General features: G+C 51.4%; 1 protein-coding gene across 2 annotated transcripts in view; it reads left to right on the top strand.

Annotated features, from left to right (window-relative positions):
- The first annotated feature begins 6218 nt into the window (after window positions 1–6218).
- The window catches only part of TSPAN15 (tetraspanin 15), a 52861-nt gene continuing 44579 nt past the window's right edge, over window positions 6219–14500 (top strand). For both annotated transcript variants that reach the window (XM_087432951.1, XM_004427037.2), the window contains exon 1: window positions 6219–6404. In XM_087432951.1, the coding sequence (XP_087289077.1) occupies window positions 6309–6404 (96 nt within the window). In that variant the 5' untranslated portion in view covers window positions 6219–6308. The remainder of the gene's footprint in view (window positions 6405–14500) is intronic.

Below are 14500 nucleotides of genomic sequence, written 5' to 3'. Positions count from 1 at the left end.
TGATTTGGTCCCACCTGCCCAGGAAGGACCCTGAGGCTTTGAAGGCCTCAGTCCTGGGGGTAAAGGCTGCAAGGAGTGGTGTCTAGCAGCCAAGGGTAGTAAGGAGGCTGTGCAATGCAAGGATGGGGTTCTGGGGCAGTCAGCCTTCTGTGGGGGCAGCAATGGGGAGTGGGGAGAGGGGGTCAGAAGGAGCAAGCCTTTTAGAGGCAGCTCTTCAAGGGATTTACAAAATGGGAAACTGCCGGAATGACCCGGGCAGCTCTGAGCAGCGAGCATGTGGCTTTCCTTAGAGGCTTCTGTCCAGAACCCTCTTGGGCCCCAAAGTCACCAATTTGTGTCCCTCACCTGGGACACAAAGTGTCCCAAAGCACATTCCGAGGGATACTAGTTCTTTGAGATGTTGATGGCTGGTGTCCGGGGAAAATAGAGTTGTGCAGTCACATATAGTTGAGAAAGGCTGCATATGCCCTCTTTCCTCCTGGAGATACACTATCTGCATTCTCACCTCAAAGGCTCTGAAGAAGTCCTGCAGCACTTCTAGACTCATTTGGTAGATCCTTTTTGACAAAACACTTAAAATCTCAAGGAACTACTACCTTGCAGTAACCTACAATAACTCTATGTAAAGTTTCAACTCTAACTGGTACTAAACTCTTAATTGGGCTGAGTGTACTGTTCCTAGTTGCTTTTTAAGCCACAAAGTTAAATCATTTCATTCTAGTGCAGCTGGGGCCACGACTGCATTAGAGTAGAAGGCACATTGTTTGCTGGGTCACAGAGCACCTGAACTTCCCAGTGGAGAAAAGTCAGTTTCCTTCTCTGAACTTCAGTTTCCTCCTTTGCAAAGTGGGATTCATCACATCAAATTCCATGGGTTGTGAGGAATTAAGAGGGAATTATGTGAAAGCCCATAGCTTAGTGCCTGATGCTAAATAAATAACCGGGAGAGAATAAATGGAGATCTTTGAGAGGTAGACGGCCTGGGAAGGAGGAGAAGTGGCCTAAATGTGAGCAGGGAGATGGCACCGAAAGGAGTCAAGGAAAGCCTGAAGGACAACTGAAGTCTCTTCTTAGGAATAAATATATAGACTCAAAGTGCAGTACTTTGGGGAAAGAATTAGAGGAAGAGGAAAAAAGAAGGGCATGGATATTTGAATTCATGTTTTTAAAAATTTTCAGCTCTAAGAATGTACTGGTTAGCTTTTGCCACATAACAAGCCACCTCAGAATTTAGCACCTTGAAATAACAGTCATGTATCAGTTCATGATTCTCTAGGTTGGTACATTTGGGCTGGGCTCAGGTAGTCATGCCCGGACTCATTCATGTAGACAGAGTCAGCTGTTGGGGTGATGGGCTAATGGTCTAAGATAGTTTCACTCACATGTTGGTAGTTGGTGGCTGTCAGCCAGGAACCTTGGTTCTGCCTCCGGTGGTCTCTCCAGCAGACTAGCTCAGACTTGTTCTCATGTAGCAGCATTCCAAGAGGGGCCAAAGCAGGGGCTGCAAGGCCCCTGGATTCCTAGGCTTGGAACTCAAACAACCTCACTTCTGTCACATTCTATTGGTAAAAGCAAGTCAGAAGGCCAGCATGGATTCAAGAGGTGGAGAAACAGATTCTACCTCTTGTTGGAGAAGCTGCAAAGAATTCCTGGCCATTTAAATTCTCCCACATAGAGGCTAACTCTTGTGTGTTTGGCCTGGGAGGCTGTTTGGTGGGTTGGGAAGATTTCCACCTGTGCACACCCATGTGAGCGGTTTCCTACACCTGCCTGGGAGTGTACACTTCCCTGCATTGTCTGTACTTGCCTTCTCCATTTCTTCCCCTTCCTTTCTCTCCTCCATCCACTCCAATCAGGCTTTCATTCCCATTGCCCCATTGACAGAGCTCTCATCAAAGTCACCAATGACCCGCATCTTGCAAAGCCAATGGTCAGTTCTCTGTTCTGCCCCCACTTGACCTCTCAGGACATAGTAGAAGCCTCAGAGTGTTAAGGAATGTTCCCGGGACACTAAATCCTGTTCCACATCTCTTCTAACTTCTGGAAGCCCTGTCTTCTCCACACATCCCTGTCACCTCACTGCCCTTGTTTTCCTTCTCCTTCATTGCTATACTGCCTGTTTTCTTTGCTGCCTCTCTTCCTCTCAATGTTGGAGGCCCCAGGGTCTGTCTGTGTCTCTCTTCTCTTCTCTGGCTACATTTTCTCCCTAGATGATCTCACATAGGTCCAGGGTTTAAATTGATCTGATGACTCAAATTTATATCATTCAACCCAAACCTCACTTCTGAGTTCCCTGGACAACTCCACCTAGATTTTGAAAAGATATTTCAAAAAATTAAATGGCCAAACAAAGTAATTGATTGTGGACCCACTCTCCCCCAGCCCCCTCTCTTTCTGATCTTCCTCACCTCCGTAAATGACAGGAACATCTACCCGTTGCTCAAAGCAAAAACATTTGGGATGATCCTTGATTTCTCTTTTCCTCACATTCCACATCCAATCTGTCCATAAGTCCTGTTGGCTCTGTCTCCAAGATATATCCCCAATGCAACCACCAGTCAACATTTCCAGCGCTGTACCCCTAGTCCAAGCCACAACCCTCTTGCTCTGAGACTGCTGCTATGGCTTCCTAACCAGCCTTCCTCCCCACCAGCCCCGGCCCCCACCTGTCCATCTTCTGTGCAGCAGCCTTCTAAAGCAGAAATCAGACTCTGTATCAAGTCCCCGCTTGAAACTACCAGTGGCCCTCACTGAAACTGGACATAAATCTAAACTGTTTACCAAAGCTAGGAGGCTTCTTCCTATGTCTCTGACCTTGCCTTCTTCTACCTCCCGCCATCCCTTGCATGAGTCACACAGACTCGCTAAGCTTTTCCTCTCTCTTGGCGTTTGCACTTACTGCTTCTTCCACTTGGAAGCTCTTCTCCCACATCTTTAGCACATATCAGGACCTGAAATTACCCTTTTCATGTGTTTGTTCTCATATGTGTTGCGTGTCCCCACAACTCCCTACTACTGCCCAATAGAAGAGACTAGAAGCTCTTGTCTATCTGGTTTACAGTCATATCCCCAGAGCCTGGGGCAGGACCTGGCTCACAGGAGAAGCTCAGTGTACATGTGCTGACTGATTTGCCTTTGAGGACTATAGCTAAGACTGTTGGAGCTAGAGGAGAAACAGTCCAACCTCACGGTTTCACAGATGGGGAAAGAGAGGCACAGACAGGGTTGCTTGCTCAGTGGCATGAATGCAAACTTATGCAAGCCAAGTGGGTCATACCCAGTTCTGAGCTTCTTTTTCATAAACACTTGCAGCCTCTAAAGGTGAGGGTTAGTTACTTCCCTCTACAATCTCCCTGCCAGGTATCATGAAAACAGATCTCAGAACAAATTCTGCTGCGCATACAAATACCGATAAAACAAACATTAGCAAGTAGCCACAAAACCAGTTCATACACTCTGTTCTGTAAAGGCAGAGAAGGCCCAGCTCTCTGTCCTTCTAGGGGCTCTACCACCTTGCAAGGAAGATACAATGTTCTAGAGGCAGGATTCAGTTAGACTGATGGTCAGATCAGGCAACCAGAACACCTGGGGACACGGGACCCCTCAAGGATTTAGCCCAGTGCATCATCCCTAAGTGAGAGCCTTTCACTCTCAACAAGGAATGAGTGGTGTCCCTCAACCATTTCAGCCCATCTACATATTTTGAATACCACTAATTTCACCAAAGGAGAGCTCATTTCTAATACCTGTTATGCTAACTAGTAAGCCAGGAATTTCACTGATGCATTCATTACGGCACTCTCTATGCTACTCAGTAAAGCTTCAGGGGTGGATTGAGACATGGGGAGCTGCAGAGGTGTGCTGAGCTGGTTGCATGTGACTGTGCATATCTCTTCCTAGCTCCCAGGTTCATTGACTTCAGGTTGGTAACTTGAAATCAGAGATGGCGGAAATATTTACACTACGGAAGTAGGTAACAAGGTCCCCCCCATCCCCCACCACCAGAGAGCTAGTTATTAAACATTTACCAGCACACCACTGTAGCTGAGTCACCTCCGAGTGTAGCCTTTCTGATAAAGTGCTGGCTGACCACCTCACCCTCATGACTGCTTCTAGACTGGTGGTGCTCAATCCTGGCTGCACTTTAGAAATTACCTGGGACCTTTAAATAATATTGATTCCCAGGTCTCTTGTTGGTGGAGATTCTGACTCGACTGGGGTAGGGCTTTGGTATTAGGATACATTTAAAGCTCACTAGGTGGTTTAAACTGCAGCCAGGGCCACACTTACACCTGTGTGTCACACTATCTGTGCCACATATGCTAACGGTCTCACAAAAGTTAATGGCAAATCAGGATCAGCACCAGGCCTGCTGACCCCCAGCCCAGAGCTGCTGGCAGAAGGAGGGGCAAGTTGAAAATAGGTTGTCACTTCTTCTGAGGTCTCAGTGTTTGCAAATGTGGCTGAGGGGCAGCTCACAGTGCTTGGGGTCAGGTTGGGGTGGGGAGGGACAGCAAAGGAGCTCAGGAGCCCAGGAAAGGCTGTGCTGGCCCCAAAGAGCGCCAGGCTCCCCTGCAGGCGTGTCAGCCTCATCCCTCAGGGCATCTCACAGGGGCTGAGCGGGAGCTGAGAGGGGCCCTTAGATGCCTGTGTGTCCCTAGGGAAGATCTGAAAGAGGAGAGAAGGTGCAGCTCACTAGAGAGGCCGGAACTGGGCCAGGGGCAACTGGAAATAAAGCCTGAGTGGGGAAGGAGGGTAGGAGGCTGACCCTCAGGAAGGGGGAGACTGACAGCCCCTCAGAGGGCAAGCCCTCCAGGGGATGGAGACCAGCACCTCAAAGAGTGGGCGTAAGGCTAGCTCTGCAGGGCTCGGTGAGGGAAGCTAGTCCCCCAAAGAGGGGTAAAGAGTTAGTTTCTTCCTCCTCAAAGGACAGAAAGGACAACTGTTAAGACTGGTAAGATGTCTTCTTAGCCCATGGTTATTCATTGAGGTAACCTGCTGCAGTCCCTGGTTCCACGGCTCTACCCAGCACAAACACCCTTGCGGGGCTGGCTCCTCTTGTCCCAGGAAACTGGCTTCCTTTGACCACTCTGGGCCAGGCATTGCTTCCCTCCTCACCCCCAACCTTACTTTACTCCATCTAGGGCAGAGCCCTGGGGGCTGCAGCCGGCCTGGTCCCTGTCATAGTGTGTCTGTCTCTCTCCTGGAGTGTGTATACAGGAGGCTTGGGTGTCCAGGGCAGGGGACTTGGACAAGGGTGCCATTCCTGCAGTCACCACCAGGGACCCCACTCAGCACTGCCTTGAGCTCATGACCTCTGGGCCACACATTTAATTACCAAGTGCCACAAACACTGATTGCCTGGCTCCGAAGCTCCAGGCTGAGCTAGTCCTGGGAGGCATGGAAAGAGCAGTGAGTCAAGCTGAGGCCATCTAGTGTGGGGACAGACTCACAGCCATGCAGGCAGCTCTGACCCCAGGCAGAGAAAAGGCCAGGAGGAAAAAGGCCAGGCTGGGTCAGACCTGAGCTAGGTGTGTGCAAGGGAGGGGCCACTGACCTGGGGGTGTGGCAGAGGGCTTCTTAGAGGAGGAAGCCTCGGGGCAGGGTTGGGATCTCACCAGGCAACAGAGAAGGGGATTCCCGGAGACTGCTTGGGGAAAGACAGACAACAAGCGACGTGTTACAAAAGGAAACTCGGGGCCCCAGCTCCATAAGGGCCCCTTAGCCCCACCGTGGTCTGCTGCACCTTCCGAGATGCGGCCCTCCGCCCCCCTCAGGCCGAGCAACTCCACTTCCTTATTCCATTCACGTCTTGCCCACTCTTGTGTACATTTTTAACACCTTAGTGGTTAATTCCTGCCCTTTTCCCCGAGTCTTTCCTCTTGACAACAGTGGAAAGCGCGTACTTCTATGGATCAGGCACACTCGCTCTCTCCCTAGCGCTCCTCACTACACACTCTCCCATGCCCTTCTCCTCGCCATTAGCACAAGCGTTTCTAGAGTTGCTCGCGACCTCGTTTGCAAAGCCCTCGCCCCCTCCCCTCCCTTCGCCTCCAGCGGGTCCTGGGTCGAAGCCCCGCCCCCGGCCCGCCCCCTCCCAAGGGCTGGGCTGTTGCCTCACGCCCATTGGCCGCTGGGGCTGGCTGGTCCCGGGCCGGCGCTGTGATTGCGGCTCGTCGATGTCAGTCCCCGAGCGAGCGCCGGTGGCGGGGCGGGTAGCCGGGCAGCCGGCAGGCAGCTGCAGGTGGGGCTGCTCACGACTGGGTACCTAGCCCCAGAGCCCTGGAGCCCCGCCGGGAGTGCCGACGATGCCCCGCGGGGACTCAGAGCAGGTGCGCTACTGCGCGCGCCTGTCCTACCTCTGGCTCAAGTTCTCGCTCATCGTCTACTCCACAGTGTTTTGGGTGAGTGATGCCAGTAGGGCCCCGGGATGGGAGCCGGTGCCTATACTCCCTTGACTGCCCCCATGCCGAGCCCGGGGTTTGGTCCAGACTTGGCTGCTCCAGGGAGGGTGCTGGGAGCGCACGCCTGGCTCCTCGCCCCACTCTCCCTTGGAACCGGGAAATTCTGGCGGCCCAAGCTCAGCCTGAATTTCAGCCGTCCGGTTGGGAGCATTAGAGCTAGTTGGCCGCGACGAAGGAGCGCTACGTGGCTCACCTGTGTGCACCTGACCAGCAGGTTTGGTCCTCGAGTCCCCTGTGCATCCGCTGGTGCGGTAGGCCGTGGTTACCGCGTTGGCAGCGCCCCCCACCCCCCACTTGCCGGGGATTGCTGAGTTTGCCTTCCCAACGGCCTGTGGAGAAGGAGTGGTCAGGCTCTGTGGTCTGGGTTGGGAGACCTGGACTCCCGGTCCTGTCCCCACTGTTTACTTGCTGATGCCCCTGAGCAAGATGCTTCCCCACTGTGCCTTGGTTTCCTCTTGGGTGGAAGGAGGATGTGCATGCTTTGTCCCTAGTGTGGCCAGGAGGATTCCACCAGACAACATCTGGGAACATCTCCTGTAGCTCCTAGGTGCTCAGTAACTATCTCCGGGCCACTGGGCTTTACTTCCTCTGTCTTGTTGGGGGGCAGGAGGAGGTGGTTGGACATGAACTAGGCTTCGAGTCCTGCTGCAGCCACTTTCTAGCTGAGTGATCTTGGGGAAGTTACTTCAACTCTCTAGGCTGTAGTTTCCGTATCTGCAAATGGAGATAGTCATTATACTCAACTTTTAGGATGGCTGTGGAGATTAAATGAAATAGGCCAACTACAGTACTTAGCACAGGGACCAGCCAAGAGCTCAAGAAAAGTGTGAGCCATTATTATTGTGGGCAGGGAATCTGGGCCTAATGGTAAGCTGACCCAAGAGACTGGATTTCTTTATGGAGATTTCAGACCAGGCTGGGCCTGCTCCTAGAAATGAGGACATCTTTCTATAGGCCAGTGCTAGCCCTGCCACTCTAGAATAGTCCTCTGCCCCAGTATGCCACAGGGCAGGCTTGCCAAGGGGCCTGAGGGGGGGGTCACCGACACCCATCCTCCTCAAAACACACGACACTCCTTGTCTCCTTCTCAGCCTCTCATTGGGTCTGTTCTGCTAGCAGGAACTGCTAGATCTGCCATCGGGCTTGGCTTTCCTTGTGACCCCTCTGTGGTGTGACCGTGCCTGGTGGTCAAGAGATCCAGATTCTGGTCTTGTTCTGTTACTGACTCACTGGGAGATCTTAGGCAAGTCACTTCCCTGTTTGGGGCTTCAGAGCTGTTAATTGACTTGCTCGGATCCTAGTCCAGTTGTGACTCTAGGTAACGTGGCAGAGAGATGAGCAGGGTGTGTGGGGGCCAGAGGATGGAGCACGGACCTGTTGGTGGAAGCTCCAGGGAGGCAGAAGGTTGCATGTGGAGTTGGGATGGGGTGATGTGAGCTGTCATTCAGTGATTCTCTCCCATAGTAGCATCAGAAGCAACTGGAGAGTCTTGAAAACACTACAGATGCCTGGGCTGTGGCATAAGTATTTAGGTAAACTTATTCAAGCTCTCCAGGTAATGCTAGTGTGTAGTCAGGGTTGAAAACTGCTGGGCTAGGTGGTCTCATAGGCGCCTTGATTCTGATTCTGGAATTTTTTTTGCCTGCGCCTTGCTTGTCTGGCCTCCGGAGCTGTTCTCTCTGTGGGTCCGAGTTGAAAGAGGGAAGGCTAAGGTTGATGGGTGGGGAGGTGGGAAATACGGGAAGACCAGGAGTGGGAAGGTGGGGGTTACGTTTCTGGCGTCACCCCTTCTCTTGGTACGTAATCACTGACTGATCTCTTAACCTCCTTGCACCTCCATTTTCCCATCTGATACCCTGCCCCACAGCTCACCGGATTGTTTTTAGGATTGGTGATGGGGGAGATCGTGACACGTGGGCGAGCCAAGTGCTATGCAAAAGAAAGTTATGCAGTTAAGACTGAACTCAAATTTTCAAGGCCTTGTTCTGTCACTGTCCCCTGCAGCCCCGAGGGAAGACCACCCTCTGGCCCTTGCTTTCCTTCTTGCGGGGCAGGGCGGGACTCAGAACTCAGAACTCAGAATCCTTCCTCTCCAGCCACCTGAGATTGCCTTACCAAATCCTTTGCTTCCCATCCCTGGAGGTATTTATGCTTAAAAATCTCCCCACCCATGCCAAGAACTCAGCCACCTGCCGACTCAGCCAGGGCAGCTCTGAGGTGCCAGAGTTTGACTGCAGGGCAGAGGCCCAGTGTGAATAAGTAATTTGTCCTAGACCAGGTGTGCTGCTAATTGAAGCCATTACAGCATTATCTCTGGTGCCATCCCTGGGCAGGGGAGTGGGGTCAAGGGTCACTTGCTTTATGAGCCCCAACCGCTAACACTTTCATCTCTGTCTTTAGGTCTGGAAGGGGCCTAAGTTTTACCATAGCCGTGCACTTTCTGTAAGACTTTTTGCTTTAAAACTTATTATCAATAGGAAATGCAAGGACATTGTACACAATTTAAAAGTACAAAAGAGTAGTCATCAATGACAAGCCTCCCTCCTACCCCTCTCCCTGGCCTGCCCTGTCTAGAGGAGATCTTTCTTAGCAGTTTCTGTGATTCTTTTCTGAGATAATATCCTAGGCAAAGGATGCCCTAGGCACAAACGTGTGCGTGTATTATATATATTCTTTCTTTTTCCCACATAAAGAGGCACACTATACACAGTTCTGCCCTTACCTTTTCACTTAAATTTAAATCCAGGTAAATTTTGGAGCTTTGCTAGGGGCGGCCTCGTTCTGTTTGATGGCTGCATAGAATCCACTGTAGACTGTGCCAGAGTTTATTGAATCAGTCCCCAGCTGGGGAACTCAGGTTGTTTCCAACCTTTAGTTACTGCAAACAGTGCTGCAGTGAGCATCTTTGAGCGTGTCATTTTGCCCATATGTGTTTATGTCTGCAGGGTATTTTCTAGAAGTTGAATTACTGGGTTAAAGGGTAAGTGAATGTATAATACACATACAGAGATGCACCCATCATCAGTGTATACAGCTTGACGAATGTTTACAAAGTGAACACACCTGTATAATCAGCCCCCAGGTCAACCAACAGAATGGACAGCAGAAGCCAGAAGCCCCCCTTGTGCCCACTTCAGTCACCACCCCTTCCCTCCAGCGGCAATCGCTATGGAACGTCTAATAGCATGGAACAGCTCTGGCCGTTTTTGAATGTGCATTTAAAATTTTGATAGATGTTGTTAAATTGCCCTACATAGAAGTTATACCAGGGCTGGCCCTGGTGGCTTGGCGGTTAAGTGCGTGCGCTGCGCTGCTGGCGGCCCGGGTTCGGATCCCGGGCGCGCACCGAGGCACCGCTTCTCCAACCATGCTGAGGCCGCGTCCCACATACAGCAACTAGAAGGATGTGCAACTATGACATACAACTATCTACTGGGGCTTTGGGGGAAAAAAATAAATAAATAAAATTAAAAAAAAAAAGAAGTTATACCAATTGTAATATTATTTACTATATTTCTCTAAACTGACTCACTTTATACTTAAATTTATTTTTAAAAGGAGGCTTTATATGACTACTGCCAATGGGAAACCAATATTCCCTCATCAAAAATAGCAGGTAACGGTTATAGTAAATACAGTGCAGGGAAAACAGATGTTATTAAATCCTAGCTCAGTATTGTGGTGCTGTAGGCTGTGAACCTGAGGCCTGCCCTCTTTGACCAAAAGGCAGGTTGGCGAGTGTTTGAGAGGCTTAAAGACAAACTGGCACCGAAACTGAGATTTGCTCCTTGGAAGGATCAGAAGGGAGTTGAGCAATGAAACTTTTCTCAGTCTGTGATTCAGTGTGAATTGGACCTTGAACCGTTTACAACCATCTCCTCTCCCACACTTGGGGGCCCTCTTGTTTTCAGAGGGGGACCTTGGGGCCCAGAGAGGATGTGTGTCAGGGTCACTCAGCAGAGCTGGCACGAGTGCCCAGGTCCCCTCATTTCCGGTTCACTGTTCCTTCCAGTAGGTGGCTGAGGATGTCTCCAAGAGAAATGAGCTCACCCAGAGGCACTGGAGCCTTCTCTTCCCGCCACTCGGGGTGAATCATTCCGACACCTGTGCCCTCAGTCCACTGGGGACACACCTCTAATTTTAGCACTGACCACAGGGTATCCTAGAGATCCGTTTACACGACGGTTTTTCCTTGCTGGACTGTGGGCTTCTGGAGGTCAGGGCTGTAGTGCATTCATATCCTCTTCCAAATGCTGGTCTGGGGCTGGGCACACAGTAGGTGCTCAGGGAAGGCACTGGGGTAGTCAAGTCCCACCCTGTGTCTCGTAAGCAGGGATCTGAGATGGGGCACCTGCATCAGAGGCTGAGCTGGGCGTGTAGCCAGCAGTGGTCAGGTTTGCTGAGGCCTTGAATTTGCAAAGTGGGCTGGGCTGATCCTGGCAACACTGGCTCCCTAGAAAGCATCAAGCCTGTTGCCTTGACGATGAGGTAGGGTTTCCAGTTGGGTAAGAGTGTCAGGGCTTGGGGGTGTTGACTAATCAGGAAGAAAAGGACTTATCGGGGTGAGTGGAAGGAAGTGGGCACGGGTAGGTGGGGGAGGTAATAAGGGTCAGAGGCAATGTTAACTCTTCCTCGCCTTCTCCAAGGCTGGACCCCCTTGTCATAGTTGGGCCTGTGATTCTTTATATTTTCCTATAGTTTAATGGTTAAGAGTATGGAGTCTGGGCCTGGCTGCCTGGGTTTAAATCCCAACTCGGGCACTTATAGGTTGAGTGACTTAGGCACTAACTTCCATGTGTCTCAGTTGCCTTATCTGTAAAATGGGTGATATTAGAACCTACCTGATAGTCGCTGAGACCATTAAATGGATTAATATATAGGAAGAGTGTAGAGCAATGCCTGGCACGTGATAAACACCACGTCAGCTACTGAAGGGTTAGCCAGTCTTTTCCTACCTTCCTCTCTGTTCTTCTAGGTGCTTGAGAGCCGTAGACTGAGAATTAGAAGGGCTCTTAAAGGCGCCTCTAGTGTGACCTTTTCATTTTACCGAGGAGAAAACAGAGGCCTGGAGAGAGGAAAGGAGTCACTTGAGACTCCACAGCAAGTTAGTGACAGACCGAGACCAGGACCCAGGTTGCCTGAGTCCAGTTTCTTCACTGGGTCACCGTCAGCTTTACCAGCCTCCCCCCCTTCTCCCCTCTCTGCTCCCCATCCCTCTGTCCCCCCCCCCGCCCCCCCGCTGTGGTCCCTCCCTGGTGTCAGGGCTCAGGGTGTGGGTGGAGGACAGCTCATCTGGAAGGAGCCAGATACCTGGCCTCTCAGTTAAGTACTAGATGAAGCCAGATGGAGAAGAAGGTAGATTTGGTTTCCTGCAGGAATTTCTAACTGTTGAAGAGAGCCTTATTGTTTTTGTGAAAATAATATGTGCATATAGTAAACAGGAATTTCAAGCAATTCAGGTTAAGTGCAGTGAAGACAGTAAAAGTCACCTTAGATTCTACCATGAGAGAACCACTGTTACATGTCGGTAAACACCCATTCGGACATCTCCGTGTGCATATATGTACTTATTTTATTTCTTTAACTTTTTATTGTGCTTGATGCATCAGGCGGGTCCGTTTTCCTCTTGTTCTAGGCAAGCATTTCACAGAGAAAATAGTGAAACTCAAGCAGCGAGTGAGGCTGCCTTCATACTGGAGCAGTGGTCACCGTGGCTAACAGGCTGTCGGAGATGATCTGGAAGCAGGGGGACTGGGCTGGGGTCTCAGGCACATAGACGTCCTCCCCCTCCCCAGCCTGGCCACGGGGCCTCTAACATCCAGACAATCAGGAAGGCAGCTCTGGAAGGGGTTTGGAGAACCTTTGACGCACTCATTTTCTGGATGAGCAAACTAAGACGCTGAGAAAGTTTCTTTGTTCTTAGTCTGGGCTTCTGTGCGTGATACCCTTTCTTCCTGTCCGAGAGGGATTGTTTTAAGTTGAGGCCTGGATTGGGACCTCGCTCCCTTCGCTTGTTTATTCCTGAGAAGCAGGAGTAACGACCTGCCTTCCTTCCTTCCCCTGCCCAGTGCCCCTTCTCTCGGGGTGACTCACAATGCCAACCTGGGGTGGGGCTCAGAGTAAATCAGATAAGGGACTGATAATGAAATTTTTGTACCTGCTGGCTCCACATACAGGGGAGAGCTGTCTTCTAGGCAAGCTGGGACACAAGAGATTGGAAAGATACACCTTTCCCAGAGAGAACCTTTGGATGTGAGTGGGTTTGAATCAACATCTTAGTGGAAGGTGGGAGAGTCGTCTTGACCTGCCATTCTCTCCAGGGTGGGGATGGTTCATTTGCTTATTCAGTCAACAAATAGTTATTTGATGCCTGCTATGTATGCCTGGCACTGTGAGAGTTACTAGGAAACAACTATGAACAAGACAGGCTTAGTGCAGGCCTTGGAAGACAGACCAGGAAATAAACATGACTTGTGATAGGTGCTAAAGAGGAAATTAGGGAGCCAATGGGAAGAGATGGGAGTTCCTACTTTAGAAGGTGTGGTCAAGGAAGGCCTTCATGAGGAATTGACATTTCAGCTGAGGCTCAAAGGGTGAGAAGGAGCCAGCCATAAAAAAAGCCTGTAGAGAGCACTGCAGACAGGGAACAGTAAGTGCAAAGGCCCTGAGGTAGGCAAGTATGGCTGAAGCAGATGAGGAAGCCTAATAAGAGCTATGCTGTAGGTGGAGAGGGTGGCAGGGGCCTGATCATATGAGGAGTTTGGGGTCTAAGTGAACAAGAGGGGAAGTTTAATTGTCAGGACCTGATTGATGGCAGTGTCATCTGGAGACATAGGTCAAGTGCTGGTTCTGCTGTGCCCCTGGGTAAAGGACCAGCTCTCTGAGCCTCCCAGACTTCTCATCTGTGGATACCCTAGAGAGCTGTGGGGAGGCTCCTGCAAGATAAGAGACATGAAAGTACCCAGCACACTGTAGGGCCTGGTGTCCACAGGAGGATGGAGACTTACCTGGGGAGCCTTGCAGAGCTCAGGGGGAGCTGGGACATAAGATGTGAGGAGAACTTCTGGAATTCATCTTGTCAGAGGAGGCTACTTTCTGCTGGGGATGCTCTGCCTGCCTGGAGCAGCTGGCTGTGGCCATGCCCTTGGACCGAGAAGTCTGACACCTTGGGGGTGCACGTGGCATTTTCCAGGGGTTGGGTCTTTCCCACTTCTTAGTTCCTGGGCTTTAGTGGGGCACCAGCAGAGTCTGAGTGTCACGTGATGGGCACACAGGCCCAGGCAGGCTGTCCTAGAAGTATCCTGCAAGGCTCTGAGGGCTGGTCCCAGCACCTGGAGAATCTGAGGAGGCCCAGCTTTATCAGGCAACCGGTTAGGAGACCGAGCGCTTCTTGGTTGATGGGTGAGGAGCAGGTCTGATTGGCTGTGTGACCATGGGCAAGTCACAGCTGACTCTGTGCCTCGGTTTCCTTGTCTGTGGAAAGGGGGTTGTACCTCCCACAAGGGCCAGGCTTGCATGGGGCGATGCCTCCAGGGCTCTTAGCGGAGCATGTGGCGTGATAAGCATTAGCACAGATGCCTGGAGGGGTGGTAGCACCTGGCAGGACCCGGCAGCTCCCTGGGGGGCGCGGGAGGAGACGCCGTCTTACACCTGCCTCGCCGTGCTTTGCTTCCCCTCTTCGGATCCTCAGAACAACCCTGTGAGCAGGCGCACAGGGGCACGCGTCCCATTTTACAGCTGAGGAGACTGAGGCCTTAGGAGGGCACATAACTAGCACAACCCACCATTTGCATCCACCCCCCAGACAAGAGCTCTTTCAGTGTGGAAGCGGAAGTGGTACCTGCCGTGTTTTAATTTTTTCCAAATGAGATTTTCTCATGAACGGAGGCATTTGCATCTTGGCTGGCAGGGAAGTAAATATTTGCCCAGAGGGTAGAAGGAAAACAGCCTCGGCCTGGTCGGGGTGCAGGGCCCTCCCCCTTCCTCCTGGGGAGCCCGTCCCTGGGTGTGGCGTGTGGCCTGGGACAAGTCACACA

Source organism: Ceratotherium simum, chromosome 6, assembly GCF_057802395.1.
Source record: "Ceratotherium simum simum isolate JZ-2026a chromosome 6, ASM5780239v1, whole genome shotgun sequence".
NCBI lineage: Eukaryota > Metazoa > Chordata > Mammalia > Perissodactyla > Rhinocerotidae > Ceratotherium > Ceratotherium simum.
The sequence above is the reverse complement of the archived record's forward strand: the minus strand, read 5'-3'. Positions and strand labels throughout refer to the sequence as shown.